The 25,971-nt window shown below is 39.7% G+C and overlaps 1 protein-coding gene across 2 annotated transcripts in view; it reads left to right on the top strand.

Annotated features, from left to right (window-relative positions):
* igsf3 (immunoglobulin superfamily, member 3) overlaps positions 1 to 25,971 on the top strand; it is a 145,629-nt gene that overhangs the window by 87,162 nt on the left and 32,496 nt on the right. For both annotated transcript variants that reach the window (XM_066686707.1, XM_066686709.1), the window contains exons 5-7: positions 5,031 to 5,417; positions 14,573 to 14,980; positions 24,946 to 25,353. In XM_066686707.1, the coding sequence (XP_066542804.1) occupies positions 5,031 to 5,417; positions 14,573 to 14,980; positions 24,946 to 25,353 (1,203 nt within the window). The remainder of the gene's footprint in view (positions 1 to 5,030; positions 5,418 to 14,572; positions 14,981 to 24,945; positions 25,354 to 25,971) is intronic.

Below are 25,971 nucleotides of genomic sequence, written 5' to 3'. Positions count from 1 at the left end.
ATGCAACAGTTTGTGTGTGTGTGTGTGTGTGTGTGTGTGTAATTTCCTATTTGTGATGATAGAAGCAGAAAAGTATAGCTGGGCTGAGGAGGAAACAAATGTGGTTGTATCTTAATTCAGCACCTGTAGTACTTCACTATGGAGGGCATGAAAGGACAGCTTCTACACCCATTAGTGCACTGTTAGTGAGTCATGCAGCGTGTGGCTGATATAAATGGCTTTTTATTAGATATGTAATGTGCTGTTTGTGTGCAGAAGCCACTACTTCATGACCTACTTAGTGCTCTACATAGGGAGAAGGGAGCTAGAGATTTAGCCTGTTTTTTAAAGGAACACTGCCACTTCTCAACAAAGAGAGAGAGTCCAAGTAGTTACCCGTTTGGTCTCTCACATAATGGGTCCAATGGGAAAAATAAATAACAAACAACTTCTGCATAATCAGATTTGCAGAATGTGATTTTGTAACTTAAAGCGTTTTATTGCAGAATTTAAGATGGACATAAACATGCACATGACTAGCGATTCAGTCATTCATTGTTTGTAACCGCTTATCCAGTTCAGATTTGCGGTGGGTCCGGAGCCTACCCAGAATCACTGAGCGCAAGGCAGGAACACACCCTGGAGAGGACACCAGTCCTTCACAGGGCGAGACACACTCACACCTAGGGACACTTTTTTTTTTTTTTTTAGTCGCCAATCCACCTGCCAATGTGTGTTTTTGGACTGTGGGAGGAAACCGGAACACCTGGATGAAAACCCACGCGAACACAGTGAGAACACACCAACTCCTCACAGACATGACTTTCAATTAATTTAACTTTTTAAGGCTTTTTCATTTGATCCCTTATAGTTTCCTCCGGGTGAATGGTAACAGCTGAAATATAAAAGCATTGTTTTCGTTATGGTTGTGAGTTTTTGTAAATCTTATTTTCAGTTTTTACTCCACAGTCCATCTGTTGTGTCACAGTCATGCGATATTAAACTTAACAGTGAAGTTCAGTAAGAGACAGTCACTCAGAACAGAGAGGGTAAAGAGAGTGAGAGAGGGATGTGGACTGAGAGGAAGGGGAAGAGAGCTAGACTTCCTCGATAATTATATGGTAATAATCAGTTGCCCTTTTTGACCTTCCTGATGAGGAACAAGTGGACTTAAGACAGACACACACACACACACACACACAAAGCAGTACTGTACTGCTTCACCATCACTCATCCAAACTATGCATAAGCGTGGGTGGTTAAACAATAGCCACTGACTTCTGCATGTTAGAGATCAGGGCTCTCACCACCACCAAACAACCAAAGCCCACACTTGGACACCAGAGCATTTTAGTCATGAATATTCCTTTATTTTTCTGGCTGAATAATTCATATCCATATGTGTAGTTTTTAAAGAGTGGAAACCTAATATTTTATTAATTTAAAGAAGTGAGCAGTTCTATACTTCTATGGCCTTTCATGCCATTGTGCAGCTGAGGCCCTGAACAGTGTGTTAAACTTATTACTTTGATCTGTCTTCTCTACATCTCTTGTGGAAGCAGTTGAAGCTACATTCATTCTGTTAATTAAGGCCAATATGATTTTACCTCCCTGTTGACGATTGTAGCATGGCAGAAGACCACAGAGAAGCAATGTTGAACTTGAAGTTTATTATCTTATAATATGATTATCCTTTCATTAGTCTGTTGAATGCCTTAATACATAAGCAATGGAAGCCAAGCTTGTACATTAAATGAGGGTTACTTCTAAATAATGATATTGTAAGAAAAGTTTATACTACATTAGGGGCAGCCTTTAATCTTGAGCTGCAAAACAGATTATTATTTTTAAATATGTATGTACATTAGTCACTGTGTTTTATCACTGTAGTAGCTGTTCTATCATTAAAACCTTGAAATGACTGGGTTAAGTGTTTGCTTTCATATTAGTCTTTGAAGTGACGCATGTGGTCTTTATATCAGGTTATTTTCTAATTGATTTGTTTTTGCACACTGTTCCCACCATTTTAATGCCTCTTCCCTGTGGTGAACAAGGCAGAGCTTTCTTTTGACTGGGAAAGACCACATGGCTTGTAAGCAGCAATTTTTTTTAAATTACCAATATTTGCTTTGAAGAAGCACCATCTGTTTTAATATTTTTGCAAGGAGAGTCGGCCAATTCCATTACAAATATCTTCCATTTGAGCACGTAAGAATAAAGTGCTGGTAGTTAGAACAGCGGTACCCATGAGTGGCAGCAGATTGCAGAAATAGTATTGAGTGTGAGTCAGTGCGTCTGTCAACTGTTCCAAACACTGCACTTGTTGTACACAAATAGTGCTAGAGAATTATGGAATCAGATTTGTCACTTTTGCCAAAAAGAATCGCCCAAAAAATTGATCTCAAACAAAAATCATAACATGCAAATAAAATATCCAGCTCTGACGTTTGAGCTCCATGACTTTTCAGCGTATATAACTTAAAATGTATTAAGTTTACTTTCATAACTCTGACGATTTGTCATTAATGAAGATTATGTAATCATTCTTCCTGAACATCGCTGTTCCATTTTCAAAACATGGCTTTTAACAACTGCGTAACATCTCTGGATTAGAATGTTGTTATTTTTCTTCTTTTAAAATTACATTGCTAGCCACAGTATTCGCGCAGTACAGTAAATCCTTCCCAGGCATAAAGCACATTTGCAAAAATCAATCCTATACATTTATAATTTTAATTCTTTCTATACTTTCATTTTTAATTTTAAACACTTCTTTCAAAACAACTTCAAGTACCTAATAAATGCCACATCAAGCTGAGTTGAGTCATGTAGGATCCATGAAGTGGAAAAGCACTATTACATTTATTATACATTTAACTTTTAGTTACTGGATAAAGTGAGTAAAGTATACAAAATAGAATTAAAAATCATAAAATCAGGAATACTTTTGTATTATCAGTGCATTGGAATTATGGCATTTTATCTCAGGAAATTTCATCCAATTAGAACTCTACTGCTTACCCTCACATCAGGGCTCTATTTCAGAAGCCAATCAGCATTCACTGTGGATTCATCTAGACTGTCTACAGCCTGATTTCAAACCTTCATGCCTTCCTTAGACCCTGATAAAACCTAGACAGCTGGTTTCCCAGCACTTCTCACTAACCCTGCTGCAAATTATAACCTCTTTCTATTTTTAAACTGTAGCGTAACATGACAGATAAAGAATCCAGCAGTGCTTTCTTTATTCTTTGATATGGAACTCCTTCATTAGGCAGCTGTATCTGGTATTAAAAAGAAATGGAGGCATGAGCAGGCCCTATTATCTGCTAATGGCACAGCAGATAGGCCTAACTGAGTGCAGGCACAGACAGAATCCTGATGTGTGATCATTTTTTCCCCCTTCTGTCCCTCGATCCTTTCAAACACAGCCTTCTTCATAGCAGCTCCATGTTTGCTGTGTATCTTTATTACTGTATGTATGGCCTACATTATTAAAATGTATGATGTATATCTTATTTCACTCACCATCACCTCTTTTATCACTGTCTCTTGTTCTTCTCTATTTTGTCTTGGTTCTTACAATGCTCTGATGCATTGCATATGCCCCCTATCCTCCTTCCTGTAATGAATGTCCTTTTGCCATGCATACATCTTGCACTCTCACACTCTCTCGCTCTCTTTTATACATATATACACACACAAAAAAAGTATCACACGCATGTGTTACTACCACAAGCAAAAATCAGAAATATACTCTCTGAAGCAGTTGCATATGAGCCCCAGGTCACCCTGCTCAATAGCTAGAGGGGTATAAAATGCAGTATGATCATAAGTCAGTATGAGTTAGAGTTGAGTTTGTGATCCAGAACTAATAATCCTTTACCAATACCTGAACCCGCTGATTGTCTTGTGGCTGAATGCTTCCAAATCCTAACATCTAACATCCAGTTTAAAGCTGTCCCAGAGAAATGGAAACTGCTGAGATAAAGAGAGATTTAAGCACAAGCACTGGATAAACAGGTGTTTACTGACATTTGTACACATTATTTGTTTAATATTAGAATGAAGGATTAATGCTCAATGGCTGCAGTCAAGCAGACACCGATGCCCTTACAGAGCAGCATATTTCTCTTCAAATGCCACAGTGCAGCAGGACAAACAGCCACAGGCCTTTATTTTCACATCATTTGTGCTGTTTACCTTTTTTTATGAGTGGGTGCTTATTTTCAGGGGACATAAATAACATCACCGTTTAAACATACGTCCACATATCGTTAGCATATTATAGGTCAGGAATAATGCTATGCAGCGAGGGGCTTTGAACTCTGACTAAAAATGCAGTTCTTGGGAAGTCTGTTTTAAGTTGTGGTAATTACAGCCTGAGGCGGTCACCGCTGAATGAGTGAAATGAAGTGGAAACTGCACTGTTTTGACGGAGAGAAGGCACAGCATATCATGTGGAAATTAATTGTGTAAATAAGTGCTCTTTTTGTAACTTCGAGCTAGCAGTTGAAGCCAATCCAGCTCCATTTTCTTTTTGTTAAAAGGATCTATAATTAATGTGCTCTGCATGGAGCTTCACACTAAATCCGTTTTTCCATGCTTTTTTTTTCTACAGGTAATCTAAAACCTCAGCATATTACAACCCTAAATCCTTCTATCACTCTCACTCTCTCGCTCTCTCTCCCTCTCCATGTCTTTCTTTTCCTCCGTTTCTCTTTCTCTGGGTCTTTCTTCCTCTTATTCTATGTGAATTTATCTTGGCCTATGTCTTCATCATCTATCTGTCTCTCTTTCTCTCTCACACTCGCTTGCTCATTCTTTCTCCTGCTCTCTCTCACTTTCTGAATTTGTTAAATAAATATGTCTGGTTTTAAGAAAAAATGTGAACGCCTCAGACATAATTACATAATTGGTGCAGATGATTTATTTTAAGATTCTTATCCTGAATGATGTTTCAGTAGGAGGATTTAATCTCTCTTGCTCTCTCTCTCTTTTTCTCTCTCTCTCTCTCTCTCTCTCTCTCTCTCTTTTTCTCTCTCTCTCAGACCGGGAATTTAATATCCAGTTGACCACGGATCGCCGGGCCTACACGGCGGGTGAGCCGCTGGAGCTCCGCTGCACCATAGATGCTCAGAACGTAGCTGAGCGTTTCTTCTCGGTGTCGTGGGTTTTCAGCAGCTCGTCCGTGGCCGTGGTGGGGCCCAGCGCCGTGCCTGTGCTGGGGGCCAACTATGTTGAGCGCGAGGCTGCTGGACTGCTGACAGTTCGCAAGGAGAGTCCGTCTGTCCACCTGCTCAAACTGCAGCGACTGCTGTCCGACGACACTGGCAAATACATCTGCAGAGTGACTGAGCGAGAGAAAACACCCACTGGAGAATTCATCGACCGCGCCAAGCGATCCCGCAACGTCCTGATCACCGTGACTGCCATGAGTGAGTAGTACCACTGTTTTGTTGCAGCTGGAGTCTGAAATGTTGGTCTGTACAAAACCATATCGTGACAACACAAAACAGTTTTGAATCTGACCCTAGACCAACAAAAGTTGTCCATAATTGCCCCAAACCTGTCCATCACCAGCCAGTGCCAAGATAAAACGTTACATTCCTGGAAATAACACTTGTTTGATACTTTGCTTAATGTGACCTTTGTGTAACTGTCACAACTGACATCACATCTAGGATCGATAAAAGAATTAATAGATAATAAGATATAATAATATAATAAGAAACTGCCCAAAGTGCTACTTTTTAAAGGTGGCTTTCACAATTTAGTCTCAAAAACACTTTTATACAATTCTGAAGATGTTTTCTCACCATCTGCTAGCTCTCTAGTTGTTTATGTGCTGGAAGCTGGTCTAATGTGTTTATGAAACCTCCGTGCCTGGTATGCTAGCTTTTCTCTTTATGCTCATGGCAGAAAAATTGCATTTTGAAGGTTTTTAGACAACCTTCTCAAAACATTGAAAAACATGAATCAAGAGGAGGATATTGCTCTGTTCCTGCTCCATAGGTGGATAATACTGACTTATTTTTGCCTGTAGCCACGTACAAACAACAGTCTTTTTTTCCACCCTCAAACATGCCGTTTCACATTAAAAGATAGAGCTTCTGAACATAAACAAACCAGAGAACAGTGTTTCCCCACTATGGTAGTCAAGAGGGTTATTTGTACTGTGGGTTTCCTTTTGGGTTTTTTTTTCTTTATTTCATTTCTGAACAGGGGTGGCACGGTGGCGCAGCAGGTAGTGTCGCAGTCACACAGCTCCAGGGGCCTGGAGGTCGTGGGTTCGATTCCCGCTCCGGGTGACTGTCTGTGAGGAGTTGGTGTGTTCTCCCCGTGTCCACGTGGGTTTCCTCCGGGTGCTCCGGTTTCCTCCCACAGTCCAAAAACACACGTTGCAGGTGGATTGGCGACTCGAAAGTGTCCGTAGGTGTGAGTGAATGTGTGTGTGTCTGTGTTGCTCTGTGAAGGACTGGCGTCCCCTCCAGGGTGTATTCCCGCCTTGCGCCCAATGATTCCAGGTAGGCTCTGGACCCCCCGCGACCCTAAATTGGATAAGCGGTTACAGATAATGGATGGATGGATGGAATTTCTGAACAGTGTGGCTGTGTTTATTTTTATAAGTAAAGCACATATCTCACAAAACAGCAAACTCTGACTATCATACAGTTACTGTCTAAAACCACTATTCTGAAAAAGAAAACACAAGCATTTTACTATAGGTCACCCATTAATTATGATTTATAAAACCATATTTAACTCAAAAAAAAAATGTATTATTTAATTCCAAGAAAAAACCTGTAATCTGCTGTGGTGACCACTCGCAGGGGAAACTGAAGACAAAGGAAAATAAGCTCTTATTGATGCAAATTCCATTCTGAATGAACTCGCACAGAGCAAGAAAGATAAGCTTGTGTAATTTATACAGTGATTCATAGAGAAATCTCTACTTCTACACACTCAAATTTATACAATTTATTTGCTATTCCCAGAGATCACCTTTTTCCTTTGGGCTTTTGTGGCAAAATTTCATTTTACTTTAAAGTCATTTATCAACTAGTGCCTTCCAACACTCCAAATGTATACAGAGAAATATTGCTTTCTTATGTTAGTGATGGGCAATGTCAAATTTGAATCTGACTTAAGTCTAACTAGTATTTTGAAATGTCCAAAATCGACAAACAGTGAAGTCCCAACAGATTTGGACAAACAGTTTAAACTCTAATTGGAGCCTCGAGGAGCAATATGATTCTCTGCAGTGGTGCACTTATTGAATGAAAGAATGGATCTCAACTCCTGCTGCTGTTTTCATGTTGAAGTGGATTATTATTATGTCCGCAACACAACCAAGCAGTAAAGAGAGGAAATGGCACATAAGATTTTGGTAATAGAGCAGGGCAGCGGGACTATTAGGGCTATATCATCTGTCTTTCCAGGCAAATTTTCCTAAAGCACCATGAAGCCCTGGTAAGGTGGATTGGTTTCTTTATATTTGCAAATCTCACCCAGTCTCTCTCTCTCTCTCTCTCTCTCTCTCTCTCTCTCTTTCTCTTTCTCTCTCTTTCTTTCTCTCTCTTTCCCTCTCTCTCTCTCTCTCTCTCTCTCTCTCTCTCTCTCTCTCTCTACCACTGAGTGTAATGAATGAGGCAGTGGAGAATAATGCCTTGTCTGAACTTCTTTGCCGTTTCTGAAAGAGCAGACGCCTGTGAATGGGTAATACAGTACGGTGCCCCAGAATATAATCGTTTAGTGCAAAGCCATTCCACTGCCTTGTATTTTCACAGCTTGGTTTTAAGGAGTCCTGAAAGCCCTCCGAAAGGGTGCTGTGTTTGAAGTGAGGGCAGCTCAAAGACCCATGACTAACAAGCATGAAATGAAAGTGTGGAGAAAGGAGAAAGGGAGCAGAAGGGCCTCGTCCTCCTCCGCTTCTTCCCTGGCTGCATAAGTGGATCCCCAGCCTAGATGAGCGCAGTGTGCCCGGTGAAGAGCCGCCTCAGCTGGGCTGAGAGAGGAGGTCTTGAGCTGGGTGTTCAGTGTGTGAAGTTAATCAGAGAGGTTAGGGAACGTCCATCTGCTCCACTTCGAATGCTGCTTTTTTTCCCTCCTCTTCTAAAGCCACTTCTGACCCATTCTGGCCCAGCCTTGGCTCTGGCTCTAGCAGACAGGATGCAGCCCAGCAGAGCATGACTTCTCTCCCTTCAGCCTTTCCTTTACCCGACCTCTTTCAGACCACACGTGCACCAAAGCTGAACCTGGGGTCATAAGAAAATCTCTCATCCTTGAAACAAAGAGAAATCTTATTAATTTAACACCTTTCTCAAATCTATAGCTGATTCATCTGCAGCATCAAGTAAGATTAAACTTTATTGATCCCCAAAGAAATTGCAGCATCATGGTACCGTACGTAGTGCACATGTAGTAGACATAATCACAGTAAATAGGGCGGGGTTATAGAAGTGGGATATAGAAGTTATATTAACTGTAGGAAATAAAAAATTCCTTACATGGCACTCCTTAGCACAGCAGGGCTTTATCAATTTCTCTCTTCAGACCACTGTGATGTGCCTTTTCCATAATGGCCAACAGCTTATTGTAAGTCAGTTTTTCTGACACAACCTCCATTTTGTTGAGTTTGAGTTCAACAGTAGACATGAAAAGTGCTGATACTTTGCATGAAATGTGGAAAAAAAAAAGTGTGCACACTGGCGCACACAAACGCGGAGACTGCGCACAGCGAGGTAAACATGTCAAAGAGGTCTAATCTAAAGTCTGGCTCCAGAGTTATGAAAGTCTGGCGGCCGCTGCTCCGTCAGAATATGAATAATTACATGAAACCGCTATTTCTAAAAGCAATGGGCTTTTATTTTGGAGTGAGGATTACAGGAATTGGAAGAATTCTATCTCTACAAACCTGAGTGCAAGAGAGAGCGGGAGAAGTAGAGGAGTGGAAGAAAGAAAGGTAGATTAAACAAACTGACGTTAAGTTGGAGAGGTTTTATAGTTGAAAATATTTAGAATGTTTGTTTTGGTTTGGCACGTACTGCCTAATGAATGAAGCCTGTTTAGATTCTACATATAAGCTTTAAAACAGTGCTGTCAGGACTAATGTGTTCATTTTTAACACACATTAATCATGTGCTCAAGTTTGACCCCAGCATTTATTTAATACATTAAGAGATTTTAATTCAGAAATCATCAAAACTACACTGAGATAATTATAATAAAGAAAAAAGATTCCTCTCTCCTGTTTGTCATGTATACTTCACTAACTTACACGTGTATTTGTTTTATTCCTCCCTGTACAAAGAATTACTAGTATTTTAACTTGAAATTAATCAAAGAATAATGTTGCATTATACTCTAGCAAAGTTTCCCATGAAGCTCTTTATAAAAGAAATCAGGGACAATTAAGTGCTCTAAGCCAGGCTGCTTCATTTTATAATTAATATTGCATTGTATGAGAATGAGATTACTCATGTTGGCTGTTAAATGCATATATTTTGTGAGAATAATTACCCTTTTTGTATTTTTTAAATTTTATTTATTTATTGTTAGAGTTAAGAAAAGTATCATTTTGGTATCGGTATCGAATTCAAATACCCAGCTTTATTTATTTATTTATTTATTACATTTAAGAAAAGGGTATCGAAAAAAGTATCGTTTGGATATCGGTATCGAATTCAAAGTATCGTATTGGTATCGAAAATTTTCAAACTATGCCCAGCCCTAATCCTGACCATCTTTTGTAAACTAAAAGAGTTTTAGAAGTTGGTGCATGCAAAACACACAAAAAATGGTGGGACAGAAGCATTTTACCTCTGTTACATCACCTTTTACCTTCTGGACCTGAAGATATAAATTGTTAAACATTCAGTGGAATTTTTCTTTATTCTTGCTTGACAGTCCATGGCTGCTTAACAGTCCATAATCCGGATTGCAAGCAGGTCAGTCATACACACACAAACACACACACTCTGTGATTCTGAAGCCGTTCTGTTGTAGCATGTGCAGAATAAGGCCTGTCTTGCTGAAATACCCATGGGCTTCTGAGGGCGGAATTCCCTTCATGACTACAGTAAATGTCTCTCTAAAATCCCAGTGCATGTTTCGCAGCAATGGCACGGGCAGAAATTGTCATGCATTTTTCTTGAAACTTGGACTCCTCTGAGGACAGAGTATCTGTTTTTCAGTCCATCTGAGATGGGTTTGTATATTGTCTTCTCATTGTGTAATATAGTTTATAGTTTCATAATACATCAACAGACTATTTTCACTAGTACACCCTAATCCATGGCTATATTTATCACAGAAACACAACAGTTCTTTATACAGTGCTATTTTCTCATAGAATTTGTTACAAAGTCATGAGCCATGAAACATTTTTGCTTGCAAAGACTGAGCATTTGGAGGATGATATTTTTATACCTATTTTATACTTGCTTATTGAGGAATGTTTCAGAACAGTGTAACTTTTACTCTCTAAACATTTCACCCTTGTTTTGCCCTGTCTTACATTTTTTGAGTGAGCTTCTGTCATCAAATTACAAATTTGTAATTTACCAAATACCACTGTTAGTCCATGAAAACCTTGGAAATCCTTTCCTTGTTCTTTTGTCTGTTAAAGGTTCAAGAGAATAACAGATTCAATAACAAACAAAAACATACAACAGATTCATGATTCAATCACAGAAGAAGCTTAATTTTACCAGCTTTTTCAGGATAAATATTTGTAGTTAAAAGGGAATTCTTAGTTCATTAGGACAATAATAACAACAAACAGTTTTTTTTTCCCTTTCTAATTGATCATATTTTTTATTATTAAAAAGGTTGCCTTCTTGTTTAAAGTCTATTCATTCATTTTCTGTAACGCTTATCCAGTTCAGGGTTGCGGTGGGTCCGGAGCCTACCTGGAATCACTGGGCTCAAGGCAGGAACACACCCTGGAGCGCCAGTCCTTCACAGGGTGATATACACTCACACTCAAACTCACACTCACACCTATGGACACTTTTGAGTCGCCTACCAACGTGTGTTTTTGGACCTTCGTAGGAAACCAGAGCACATGGGGAGAACACACCCAACTCCTCACAGACAGTCACCCAGAGCGGGACTTGAACCCACAACGACTGCGACTGTGGTGTGCGACTGCGACACTACGGGCTGCACCACCGTGCCGCCATTAGTTTAGAATCATTTTTCTAAATGTATTATTACGTTTAAAAGTCAAGTTCAACACTCTACATAGACTATCTACAATATACAAGGAATATTGGGTGTTGGGATGTTGACTGTATGGAGAATGACTGGCTCTGTATTTGGGTTATATGAGGGGATTCCTCACTTCCCCTTCAGGGGTCTGCTTTTAGAGCCCATCAGAGAAGAATGGGCAGCAGATGGAAATACATTAAGTGACCCAAACGTCCAGCCTTATTTATGCCGGTCTTACTCTCTTGCTGATATTGAGAGGCAGGAGGAAGAGACAGAGGAAGCACTCCTGAGAGAGGCACTTTATTAGAGTGCTTTGTTTTCCTTTTGTCCCATAGGAGCTCTCCTGCAATATATGCAGGGGTTTATGAGACCATTAGAGTGATAACAGCAGCTAGCGTCACCTCAACACACACACACACACACACACAATAATGTTTGCCTTCTTTCTTGGTTTTCTTGTACTTTGTTCATTTTTTTTTCTATTTTCATTCTTTTTGACTGCTTCTCTTGTTGTCTCATGTAAGAACACACACACACACACACGTGCACACACTGACAGACCCTGCCCTCCATCTCCACCAATTACCTGGGCTGGTCTTTGTGTTGCCAGTGTGTGACGGGCCTGCTGCTGCTGCACAGAAACACTGCTGTTGACAAATTGGGCTTGATAGAGGGCCTGCTTTCTTTTCAGATAAACAGTAGCTGCAGCAGTGGCAGGAATCTCAAACAGAAAGAAATAATGGTGAGAGAAAACCGAAGAGAGGGATGGGCCAAAGGGAGAGGGTGGGGGCAGGCGGACAGCGTGATGGGAAGATGTGAGAGAGCATGGAATGGACAAGAGACGTGTAGATGTGAGAAAAGTACATGTGTGGATAAAGAGAGAGACAATAGAAAGGACCAGAAGGAGTGAGGGATGAGATGGAAATATACAGAGAGAGAAATGGAGTAGTCTAAGAGATGAGTAAAGAGACAGAATACTTGAAGGGATGAAGGAGCGAGAAAGTTAAGGTGTCAAGAGACAGTGGAAAGTACAAAAGTAAGGGGTGAGGGAGATATGGGGATTGTAAGAAAAGGTTGAGAGGGATATGGAATTTCAGAGTGGAAAAGGAGCAGAGAAGAGCCATACGGTGCATTGCATGAAGAGGAGGATGAGAGGATAGAGTACAGAGAGAAAAGAAAGGATGTGAGAGAGATGAGGGTCCAAGAACAGTGGAAAGGGAGATGTATAAGGATAGAAGGAATAGAAAGAGTAACAAAATACAAATAAAGAGGGAGGTCTGGGGATAGAGAAAGTAAATCTAGAAAGAGAATGAGGGGAGAGAGGTAGATATTGATGAGTGGGACAAATTACAACAGAGATATAGAAAGAAAGATTTCAAGATTCAGCGTCAGATACGAATTGAAAAGAAAGTAAAACAGAGAGAACAGGTTACAGAAAGAGGGAAAGAAATGAGAAAGTGAGGGAGTGAAAGGGGAGTGTGAGATAGCAAGATAGCACTGGAGAGGGAGATAGTGAGACAGAAAACAAAAGAGGAGAAGAGAACCAACTTCTGGGAGGATGTTCTCATCCAAGCTGAATAAGAAAAAGGCGTTTTTACAGATCAGACTAGTGTAGGTAAGAAAGGCACCTCTAATATTTTTCTTTACCCTGAGACATGAATGCACCTCATGAATTAAAGAAAGTGCTGAGGGACAGAAGGAATAGAGAGAATGCAGGCAGTGGACAAAAGTACTGTGTAATCTCACATTCATTTTTCTCAGGGTCAAAATCAAAATCTCTGCCTGTCTGTGAGGGTGTGATCCTGTTAGTGGCGGAGCATAGCTTGGTGAGATGTGTTTGCCATGTAGAGGGAAAAGGCCCTGCCTGAGCTGTGCCCACAAGAGAGAAGAAGCAAACCATGCCTCTTTAATGTCCCCCTTTTATCATATTTCACTTTTTTTGGGAATGTGGATGTGTGTAGAAATCCCTGTTGAAAACACTGGGGATGGTCTGCAAAGGCTTTGATCCACACTCTGCCTGCGAGATCCTTCACTGAGCTTCTTGATCATGGAAGCAGTCCCCAAAGTCCCAATGGTCTGGAGTTGTGCTTTCTGTTGCTGTAAGACCAGGATCCACTAACCACTGTACAGTACATCAGGCCCCAGCTACAAGAGCCCACAGGAGCCATAGGGACCTTCCACTAAAGTTCCAGGCTTTTGTTTGGCCCATCTCTACTGAAGTTCTCTCACTGAGTGGCTAGGCCTGGTATGATCCGTTTGTCTTTCGCTGATGATGTATTGCCATATAAATAGTAGAAATTCTTTATTTGGATTTGTTGTTTATAACTGTTAAAGTCTCACATGACCATATTGTTAACCCTAACGTGGCTGTTTAGCTAAGTTGTTGTCATACTGCATTAGGGCTGGACAATATGGCCAAAATGTATATCACAATACATTTCAGTTGATATGAAATCATTCCGATATCAATATGACCCACATTAAAGCCATAGAAAAACTGCCAAGAAGCAACAAGAAACGTAACGTCCCTGTCAAACATAAACCTCCCTGGCTTTGTCGATATTAATGTTTTAAAATTGAGGGCAGTGAACTGGGCAGCACCCCGTAACAATCGTCAGTGTCAGATGCTGTAAAAAATGTATATTGAAATATTGAAAATGTGTTCTTAAAACATATTATATTGTGATATATATTGTTAATAAATTATTGTCCAGCTCTATACAGCATAAGCCTGAACTGAAAGCAGGGACATTAGAATACTTAGGAGTGACAGGCGGGGATTCAGCCTCCATGAAAGCTGTCTTTTGTTTGAACACCGAAAGCTTGTAAACAGATATAGTCCACATCAGTGAAGACCTTGAAGGACAACAATAGTTGTGGAAGATTGTTTGTGTTTTCTGTAACAACGTTTGACTCATATTGTCTACTATGAATGTAGAGAAGTGCCGTTTTGTGCTGGTGCCTGTGTGAGCTTATTGTTACGTTGGAGTTGCGGAATTAGAAGCTTTAGTTGAAGCATTAGTACTTCCAACTTACATCCAAGGCACACGCTCAGATAAACAGACCATATTCACTGCTTTCCTCTGTCAGACATTAGAAATTTTTGTCTTAAGTTGCTTCACATTAACTCTACACATCAAATTATAGTTCCCATGCAGTTTCTTATTACCATAAATGTACAACTGGAAAGTTAACAACTGAAACATTGGGCAGATTTTTTTTTTTTTTTTTTTTGCTGTCAAAAAAACTTCAGATTCATATCCTCAACATATGGCATTAAATTCTGATTTACATTAGAATGGTTAAGGTCTGTTAACACACTCTCTCTCTCTCTCTCTCTGTGTTTCTCTCTCTCTCGGTCTCTCTCTGTCTCTTCCAGGTAGTAATATCAGTGTGTCATTGTCCAGTAACTCCTCTGAGGTGATGGAGGGAGAGCACATCATCTTGACCTGTTCAGTGTATTCTACGTTGGGGCCTCTGTCTGTGGTCTGGCAGTGGACAGATAAAGATGGTAGCAGTCCTGCTGTGGAGGTGGTAGCAGTGGACCGTGATGGTACCGCTCAGCCTGGGCCAGAGTACAGAGAGCGTCACAGCTATGGAGAGATCCATGCAGAACGCATCCGCTCAGACACATTCACCCTGGCTCTGAATAACGTGTTCCCCTCAGACGAAGGCCAGTACCACTGCAGTGCCACAGAGTGGCTCCAGAGCGGAAATGCACCAAATTGGACCTGGCAGCAGATCGGCGAGAAGACTACCACTACAACCATAACTGTCAAATCTGTCGGTAAGACCAATGTTTCATCTTATTACAACCTATTTGTTTATTATGTTAACTATGCTGCAGAATTTTGAGAGAAGGCCCTTTAATTTCTGCTTCTGGGTTTTGTTTTGTTTTTTTATTATTCTGCTTATTGAGCAAGATATAATTTAAATTAGCATTAAACTTGTAATAAGAAAGTTATTTCACTTTGATTGGAAAATTACTGGCTTATGTAATAGCAAGAAAATAGCAATTAAATTGTATTATGGAAAAAAATTGTACAAATAATAGCGTATATTTGATTCAATATTTTTGGAATGTGATGATAATAAAGTGCGATATGCTATTTTATTATAATTATGATTCTAATATCCGTTCATTTTTCCAGTTTCAGAGTAGTGCATCACAAATCATTGATACATTTTCCCTCAGCCTCAGGAGCTCTGCCTATGCTTTGCTCGCTCTGAGAGCCACTCTGCTGCCTGCTGTTAAATCAAACACTGTGTATTGATGTGGAGACACTGGGCCTTGAACTAATGTGCACTGCATTTGTGCACTGTTAAAGTTGTCACATCAGCTTATTCATGATATCATTAATGAAGGACGGTGGAGCTGACAAAAGCACTCAGAGTTTGTATGAAACAGACAAGGGAGCACACAAGCACAAACTCCCCTCTGTGACAGAAACCCACACCTATTTATACATGTTATAGAGACTAAGAGAGCTTCATTTGCTAAAGCATGCTGCAGGCCACTCACAGGGCAGAGACAGGCTGTCTTTTTTTTTTTTTTTTTTTTACCCAGAGCAGTTCTCCTTTGTCAGCTCTCCATCACGATCAATAAGCATCTCTGTCCTGCCTGCACTTTAACATGTTTATCTCCTGTCTATCTAATGGGCTCTATACAGAATACACTCTGCAGAGAGTAGGGAGTGGTTAGGAAGGTGAATGTTTAGTATAAGATTATATTTTCAGAATAATGTTTCTTCCTGACTGGCACAAGCAATTTATATATATATATATATATATATGTGTGTGTGTGTGTGTATACATGTGTTCTGTGCTTCTGATCATTAAAGTGCATCATCTTCTGAAGTATTATAGTATTATTCCAAGAGGAGTAGCTTTGAGATTAAAAGGCAGTGTGGTATATTTATTTGTAACTCATTTTATACCTAACTTACTTATTTATGCCTTCCTCAGCTGGCATTACGCTGATTATTTTTAACCGTGCCTTTGTCGATGCTAGCTTTGTTCATTGTTTTTTCGTTTTCTGCTTTGATTTGAAACCCAAACAAGTCTGCGTGTGAAATTTCTTCTCTTTGTTCACATCTGTTGTCTTATTGCTCAAACAAGAACCAAACAAAGGTGCACAAAAAGGAGCTACATTGTTCAAGAACCTAGCGTCGGTGTTTTTATACCTATTGTACTATTTTTTAACTATTCTTTAAGGGTTCCTAAGCAAGACATCAATGTGTTTGCGTTACAGCTCAGCCAAAATGAACATGTTGTGGCTGATACTGATATTGATTTTAAGTGTCTAAAATTCTGATATCTTAGTGTAAAAGGTTTATAAATAGAATAGAATATAAATAATCCTTTATTGTAGATTTAAATTTCCTCCGATAGATGAACAGTGCTTTCTTAACTAATATTGTAGGTCAGTTCTCAGTTCTAAACTACTTAAATGAATTAAAGGTCACAATCCAACATTCTTAAATACAAACCTTGTATAACCTTTTCAAGTATTATGCGTTGTGCCTTTTATTTTACTTTATTTATTTATTTTATTTTATTTTATTATTTAGTGTGTTGGAGTCATCATATGCAAGTTTTTTTTAATATATAGATTTAATAAATATGATTAGATTTGTTATTAATAACAATTAAAATGTCCTTTAAATATGAAGTTACATAACAAATTACAGATTTAATTTTATTGTTAATAATTTTTAAGTGCCACATCTACTCAGAAGTGTGTAATATGTTGTATACCCAGAATGCTCTGCAGTTGCCAATAGACAGGAGGTAAGTGGCTAGCTGCTGATTTATCAGTGGCAGATGCCTCTATAGAATAGCAGCAACTGCTGGCTGTTGCTCTTTAGCTAGTGGCAGCTGCCAGTTACCACATAGAGAGTCGGCCTTTACAGGTATCATTTATTGTTCTTATATTTAATTTATTCTGTATATTTAAAAAAAATCCCATATTCATCCTCTGCTGCTGTCATGAAGCTGAATGGTGCTTTTTACTGAGCCATTAAAATTTTGCTCTGTCTAGTTGTCTAGTGTTTGAATCCTAGAGGTTCCCTGACCACAGTTAAAGTATAAGTCTGCAGTATTGTGCCATACAGCAGTAATATAAGCTGGTGGCCCTAGCGTGAATGTGTGTACATGTGGGTGAAACAAATGCTCCTGCAGAGCCTGGGCCACTCTGCAGTCCTGCGTTAAAACCATGACAGCAGTGTTGAAGGTGTTGCAGAGTAAAAATAGTTTTGTTCTGGTTTTGTGGACTAGGCTCCTGTGTCACTGAGCTTGTCTCAGGGGATTTTAGAGCAGACTTTATATGTGTGTGTGAGTGTGTGTACATGCTGGGTTTGTCTGTGGTGGTAGGTTTAACACGCTCATTAGTTCCCAGCACTGCTGTGGGTGCTGAGTTGGCTGAGGGCCTTCCCTGAGCAGTGGGACTGATTGTGTGAACCAGTGGTGTCCAGGTCCAGTCCTGAAGGGACACCACAGTGTAGAGTTCAGCCTTTAACTTGCTTCATGCACCTGATTCATGTCAGCAGCTAATTAACAAGACCTGCATGTGCTGAATCCAGTATGTGAGAATAGGGCAAATTTTAATCTCTGCAGCACTGCTGGCCATCAGGACCTCCATGAGTTTGCTCCCCCACATTTAGTTGTTTTGACTGAAATCGTCTTACAACATTTGTGTATACCTTTATATCCACTGGGATTAAACATAATGGCTGAGACTGATATATGTAAATAATGAGGTCTCTTTCTGGTTGGCAGGAATGTATCGTTTATTATTTAAAAAAAAAAAAAAACTTCAGGCAGAAATGTACAGAAAAAACTTTTAAGTTCTGCTTGAAATACTTTGCAACATGGTTGGAATGGTTGGAACAAACGTGGAGTAAACCACAGCTATTTAATGGAAGTAGCAATGATACATTTGTTCCCTGACAGTCAGGTGCAATGGTTAATCATTTTTACCTGCAACTTCCCCTTCAGTTACTTTTATGTCTGTGGTGACCAGGATTTAAAAGTCCTATGTTATATGCCATTGCATGAAATACTTGTATCATGATTGTGAAAAGGATGTCCTCTAAGGACAACTGACTATAGAGGCTATATCTGTCCATGAAAGAAATGTTTAAAAAAGCAAACCTTCCTTGTAAAGTGATGTCTAGGCCTAACCTGCTGTAGCAGATCCCCAGTCTCTCTCCAACACTCATTGTTTGCTTATTGTTCACCTCACGTCTTATTCATTCAACGTGCACTATGTAGTTAGAGTTACAATGATTAGCTTATTATTCCTTTAACAATCAGAATATAACTATTAACACAGCACTTTCAATGTATTGGGTATGAAAAGTAATTAGAATTCATATAAAATGTATATGTAGGGAGATGTATGTGGGTATAGATACTATGAACGTACCACGCCGTTCCATATAACACTTGGAACACCCCCAGGTTTTGGTATTGACAGGGAGTCCTTAAACCTGCTCCCCATGGAAACCAAGGGCTGACTGTACTAAATAAACTCTGCTGTGTACTGTCTGCAGGACCAAAGTATTTGATCACTTCTGTGTGATTTGTTGGGCTAAACTGAATGGATAAATGCAGCATAACATCAGTGACTAATTTATAGTGAAGGAGTTCAGTAAGTTCAAAGATATTAATGGACTGGGTAATAATCAGTGTTTTGTGACTTTTTAAAATATCTTTATGGAAATTATTTATGATAATTTATGCGTTTTAATATTCCAGCTTTAGACTCTCTTGAAAACCTCAGCCCAACACTTATAGATCTCTATTTGAAGGTTGTACTCAGTGAGGAATAAGAACGCTATGTTGTAGCATCTCTGGCAACAAGTGGGATTCTGAGCATTCAGCTGAAACATAAAGAGCTAAGACCTACATTTCTTAGCATTTGCCTGTCAGTAGAGCAGAATTTTCATTCTTTGCCTCTCATTTAAAATCATAAAAGCAGAAAGTCATAAAGTCATGTGACCTCACGTATTCACCATCTTTCTTGGAAACATATTTAAGCACTGGAACCAAACTGTGATGGGCATGAATAATGGAATACTGTGAAAGATAGAAAAAAGAGGTTGTTAGAAGAGTGAAGAAAAAGATAAGCTCAGTGACAGGAAGAAGGGGGGTTTAGAAGAGTGATGCCTTAAGTGGGTGACATGAAAGGACACCCAGAGGTCACACTGGCGAGGCGTTTGCTTCACCTGACAGTCTGTTTGTGTGTGCTTGAAATCTCTATTCCTGCTGTGTGTGGGTGGACGTGTGCCACATGTTTCTTTGAGCAGGCCTTTGTGTCTGGAATAAGCAAACTCATGAGCTAACTGGCAGTTTAGTCATGTGTCACATTTATAGTTTGATGTAGAGGGTCATTGGCCTGAGAAATGAACTTGAAAGGAGTTTTTGTGTAGGGAATAGCACCATCACCCAGCCTTTGATTTATCACTTTATTATATATATATATATATATATATATATATATATATTTTTTTTTTTTTTTTTTTTTTTTTTTTTAATATATTTTGGTTTGGAAGCACTTGCATGTGAATAGTTTAGTTTATAGCCGGTAGCTGATCATGCCGACATGCCACAGTAAAAGTAACCTTTAACAACGAGGGAGAATTTTCTTTTTTATTTTCACTGTAAATAGTGGAACCCTTAACAGATCATTTGAAAAAAATTCTTTAACAGTTCAAAATGCCTTGTTACATTGCACACATTAGGACAGTGTGCCAAAGTCAAAAATTCCACTTGACTTATTTCAAGATGTCGTATTCATTGTAAACATTAATATAATAGCAAACAGCTATTAGCCAGTGACTAAATCATTTGGTCACATCCATCTCTGTCAATTATAGTGCATCAGCTGTAATTGATCTGAATGTCTGAACCATCCAAAAGAGTGTTTTCACCCTACACACGAACCAAACCTTGATCCAGTTTGATTCAGTCTGAGGCCATTAAGTAGATGAGAAAGCACTCTAAGAGCTGCTGATGGTCTCCAACATGACTCTGAATTTGTTTGTGTGTAATTTGGGCTTTTATTTTTCTAATTGCTCTCACATATTCAATACTAGTAAAGTCTTGGTTCTGAAGTGCTCAGTCCATTGCTCAGAGAACATCAGTAGCTTTATTGTTGATTTAAAATATTTCCTTCTAGTCTCTTTCCTTTCCTCAATAAGACCTTCTAGACATGTACACTTCCTTTCAGACCGATAGTTTTGTGTAGTCTCCTCACAGTGGAAGAATGGACAGAAGCAAGTGGATTTTCTCAGATCTGAGGCAAGAGGGGAGATTGATTTTTCTCTCAAAGATGAAAGCTTTGAGTACTGTTTATCTGATGATGTCTGTTTGGGTGGACTACCAGGTCTTGCACAAATGTTAGGATTTTCTCTTTATCTTTTAATAACGTTTCTGACCTTTCTCATTTTTTAGGCTTGTGTTCTGTCTAATCCTCTATCTCAGCTTTCTATTTAGTATAACCTTTAATTGAACTATTACTTAATAATCTTTATGACTGGAAATGAATGGTGTTCTCTGATTATTGCGCTGTAGAGTAGATAACAGCCTGAAGAGGACAGTTTAAAGTTGTGCCTGTTGCTCTGTGTGCTGATTTTATAAGGCTGTAAACTTTTTTTATTAGAAATGTAGATTAGTTTTCTATAGATATAACCTGATGTACGTGGGAGGTTTGCAGCTGTGTGTGACACATTGATGAGCAGCTGCATTATACATGTGGCAGACTGAAAACGAGCCAGACGTCACATCAAACTGGCCTGGTGTCTGTGTGTGTAATGAAGACGCATTCACCCTGGCTGTCCTGCAGCTGGGTTCTGCACGCTGGAAATGAAGACATTGATTACAACTCACAGCCTTCTGCAGTGAAGGACAGCAGGGACAAAGACCCATTTATGAGCATGAAAGAGCTGACAGCAGAACAAAGCATGGATCTGCTAATCCACCCGGACATGAAGGATATGCAATAAAAATCAGAGAGGAATGCTGGAGTTCATCAATATTCTCTCTCACACACTTTCTTTCTCTGTGTCTTTCTCTCTCTCTCTCTCTCTCTCTCACTCTCTCTCTCTCTCTCTCTCCCCCCCCTCTCTTCCTCTCCCTCCATGCCTGAGTGTGTGTCTGTGTATGTCTCTAGGTCTCCTTCCTCTCCCTTTCCTTCATCTCCCCATAAGCCGCATAGTTCTCCTGTGATCTCTGAGTCAGAAACTTCTCAATCACTCCTCTCCTCTCTGCGGTCTGCACTTTGTTCCACTTTCTCTCTTCTTGTAATCTCCCTCCCTTTCCCTTCATTAGCCACTTAACCTTGGTTCATCCTCCCTTGGGGATGCATCAAGAAGCCACTTGTCCTGTTTGTATGTTCTATACCCAGATAAGAATCAGTTTATCAGATATGGCTGATATATATCAGAATGTATTCGGCTCTTTTATAATAGAACAGTCCTTTCTGTTGTCTAGCAACATTCTAGATCCATCTGTAAACTGCTTGTGGGTGTATTCGGACGAGGTTATACAACACACCTTGTTTAGCGTTCAGCAGAGCCCATAGGGGAATAACTTCAATTTTTTTTATGTCTTGGTACAATTCAACCATTTAGATGGCTGAGCACTGTAGAGGAATTTCTAGAGCCTTATTTTTTTATTTATCTATTTAATTTTTTTTACAGTAACACTGATAGAAATCAGGGCTTATGATGTCTAGTGTATGCATCATATTTACTATCCAAATTGTCCAGTCAATCTGTACATGCATACAGAGTTGTATTTATATTATTGATAATGATAAAATAGTGGTAAATCCTGAGGAAAAATATTTTTAGAATAGTTTTGCTTTACAATACCCTACATAGGGCAGCTTGGTGGTGCATCAGGTAGTGTTGCTGTCACACAGCTCCAGGGACCTGGAGGTTGTGGGTTCAAGTCCCGCTCTGGGTGACTGTCTGTGAGGAGTTTGGTGTGTTCTCCCTGTGTACACGTGGGTATCCTCCGGGTACTTGCGTTGGTAAGTGGATTGGCGACTCAGAAGTGTCCATAGGGGTGCGAGTGTGTGTGTCATCCTGTGAAGGACTGGCACCCCCTCCAGGGTGTATTGCCCTGCGCCCAATAATTCCAGGTAGGCTCCAGACCCACTGCGACCCTGAACTGGATAAGCGGTTACAGATGAATGAATGAATGAATGAATGAATGAATGAATACCCTACATATAGCTCTACACCTTGTGTGGATTTTTAAAAAGAATTGCATTCCAATTTTATTTCCCAGCTAGAGTTACATAGGTTTCAGTCACAAGGCAGTATATTGTCTGGTCAAGTCTTGTCATCTTTTTCTGTGGGTTACCTTTTAAAGGCATTAAAATACTCAGATATCTGATACCAATGCTGTGAACAATTCTGACGGTATGTTTCACTACAATTGAGCTATTCCCATCAAACTTTCTGTCTTAATTTAATTATGAAAGGGAAAAAATATTCATTTAATTTAAAGTCAAGGGCATCTCTAGTGACTTGTAGTGGTGGGGTGTGTGTTTGTGTGTTTATGGCTGTGTGTATATATACATTTATAGATTACTGTCAGATTAGCTCACATTCCTCCTTCCAGACAGGCTCTATCCCTTCCGCTCTTGTTCTAATGAGCATTGATGAGAGAGAGTAATGGGAGCAGTAGCTCAGAGCTGTCTGGGGAGGCATGTGGTATCAATAGGCTTACACTGAGCTAAAGCACAATAGAACTCTCTGATCTGTATTCTACCGTGTGCCATCACATTGTATCCCGTACAAAAACCTTTGCTGAGGTTCAGTCACAGAAGCCCTGCAGTCTGAGGATCTCTGCTTATGCTGCATTCCTTTGACAAACAGTGGGTATAATTAAAGGAACAGTATGGCTGAAAACAAATCAAATTTATGCAATTTTCCCCTTGTCCCAAATGCAGTTAGTTAACCAAGACATGTTTGTTGCCTGAAGTTTACTTTCTTAGTTTTACACAGATGATTTATGAGCTATGGGGCTAATGTTGCTAACAAGTAATGGAAGTGTATACCTCAACAATTAGCCTCAAGCAAACTGAGTTGTAGATGAATTTCAGGCATTAAAGCAGCAGTTACTGCGGGTTCCAGCTCACAGAACTAACAGCAAGCAACAGTTCGCATTGTGTTTAATATCTTTTTACATTACCCTTGGTGGTTTAAATTTATTGTTTGTTTGTTAAATTATGTTCTAAGTTTATTTTCCTTTGCATTATTACTTTAATTTAAGCTCTTTTAAAAACTTTATTGATCTAAATTATTTTGAATATTTATTAACTTTGTTTTAAATGTAATTTTTTGGCCCTTAAGCAGTTTTAATTTTGCTGTCTCTAACAAATCAATACGGTTCAAGTAAATTGTTTAATGATTTAAGCATGTATAATATGCACTGCCCATTTGTGGAGTATATACTTTCTTATTGTTTAACTGTATTAGCATAATTTGCATTGTAGCACCATTACAAGCAATAGAATCTAATTATGGACAACAACCTGCTTTGGTGTATCAGTTATGTATAAAGAGCAAAAATGAAGAGTAAAAACTTCTCTCATAATTAATTTCTTGAAAAATATTTCAGACAAAGAGAGAATGTAATTATAATCTTATTTTCCGAGATTCAAACTGCAGAGGTAAGCGTGTGCTCTGTTAGCTCTCTACTATAGCTTGCACTCCCATCAAATTGCAGGATTGTGCCAGCAACAATAAGGAGCGGAGTGTTGCTTAGGATAGATCTCACCAACTCCAAGTCTGCCCACGCTACTAGCTGCTCTCAAACTCACCAGAACAGACACGCTGGAGTGTCCAAATGATGCTTCATGCCCTCCGCTGGGAAACCATTCCAGCCCATTTTCTCCTCTGCATCTTCAAACGTGGGGAACGAGCAGCCTGGGCATTCTCCTTTAATGAGGCCTCTTCCCATGGCCCATCGCACTGTGAGCAATATTGCTGGAAATTGCTTTCGAAGGACGGCAATAGAAACAGCACATGGGGACAGGCTCATCAACTGCACTGTGGTACATGAGTAGACTCACTCAGTGTCAAAAGAGAATTAACCGTTAAATTGACTTGTTGTCTTGTTGTGTCTGCTTGCATGGTCATGTACCGTTGTGTGACAGGGAGGCAGAGAAACAACAACAGCCACTCAAATCTCCACCCTTTGCTCTTAATGGGATTAGAAACCAATTACAATGTCGCAGTACTCCCTACATATACTGCATTAGTTTGAAATGAGAGATGAGAACCTCAGGGTAAAACATCATATCACACCAGACTGAAGAAAAATGCTCAGTGTAACCTTTACAGTTATAGGTTAGTATAGCATAGGGCCACAACAGGTTTAATGAATATTTTCAAATATGTAAGAATAGTGATTCTTTAAAGGAGTTCTGCCTTGTGTCTAATCCACAATACCACCAACTAAGCTCTATCACGTAACCACTTTAAGAAGGAACATTCTGTATTTGTTACTTTTTTTGATTATGAATTAAAGTATTATGAAATAGCAGTACCCTTTTTTGGTGCCTGCCTTAGTAAACGGTTTTGCTATACCGTGTTTTTGGAGAGATAATTAATTATATGTTATAAATCATGCAGCTTATGGATCATACATTATTGTTACTGTGGTTGTAACATATCACTAGTTTTACCATTAACAAATACTAAGTAAAAATTCCACTGTTCTTTCTTCCGACAGAGTCTTCCTTCTTTGTTTCTGCCTCTTCTCGCACTCCCAGCGTGACGTTTGGAGATTCATTTGATCTGCAGTGCATCGTGAAGTCACGGCACAACCCCAGCATCCCAGCATCGGTTACCTGGCGGTTCCAGGCAACAGATGGTGATGGTGAGTTCCGGGACGTAGTGACCTTTACGAAGGATGGAACTCTGCAGTGGGGTGATCAGCTGCTGGGCCTCGGCACACGTACCTCAGTCGACCGTACACGCAGCAACACCAACTTCCGCCTTAGCGTAACTCAGGCTGGCCGCAAGGAAGCCGGGACCTACCAGTGCACTGCCGTGCTTTACCGCAGGAATTACAATGGCACCTGGAAAACCATTGCCAACCGAACCTCCAATCTGCTCGGCATCAGTGTATTGCAGCCAGGTGAGTTCCATTCTAATACCTCTGCTGTGTGTCACACCTTCTACAGCAGGTTCTTCACAGCAAAAATTGTCCTCGCTCAGTTCTGAAGGGCCAGAATTCAAAGAGTTTGACTATTTCCCTGTTCAAATAAACCTGATTTATATCTGAATAGGTGTGTGAGAGAAGGAACATGCCAGATTGTTCTGGATACTGGCCCTCCAGGACCAGAATTGGCGTTTCAATTATACAAGTCATAGTGTTACTTTTTTTCATAATTATGTACCCTCTTGAAAAGTGAGATTTAGATTTTTACTGAGATGGGATGATGTGTGAATTAGCATATGCCTCATAGAGAAACATATGAAAGTGAATTCCTCACCATCTCCACAAAATACTTAACTTATACTTTCAAAATTTGTATAAAATGTCACATGTCCTAGTTTCAGTTCTTTACTCTTATGTGTGGGTGTGGGTGTGCACGCTTGCATACACATTCTGTGATACTTGGACTAGGACATGTCCTCTTAATAGCCGTGAATAGAGGAAGGATGGGGCATTATATCACCTGCCCTAACAAGGAAAGCAATTGAAGGGGGGAGAGGAAGAGCAATTAGGGGGAAAATGTAGATCTTGTTCAGT

The sequence above is a fragment of the Hoplias malabaricus genome, chromosome 12 (assembly GCF_029633855.1).
Source record: "Hoplias malabaricus isolate fHopMal1 chromosome 12, fHopMal1.hap1, whole genome shotgun sequence".
NCBI classification, from domain to species: domain Eukaryota; kingdom Metazoa; phylum Chordata; class Actinopteri; order Characiformes; family Erythrinidae; genus Hoplias; species Hoplias malabaricus.
This window is presented reverse-complemented; position numbering and strand designations above follow the sequence as displayed.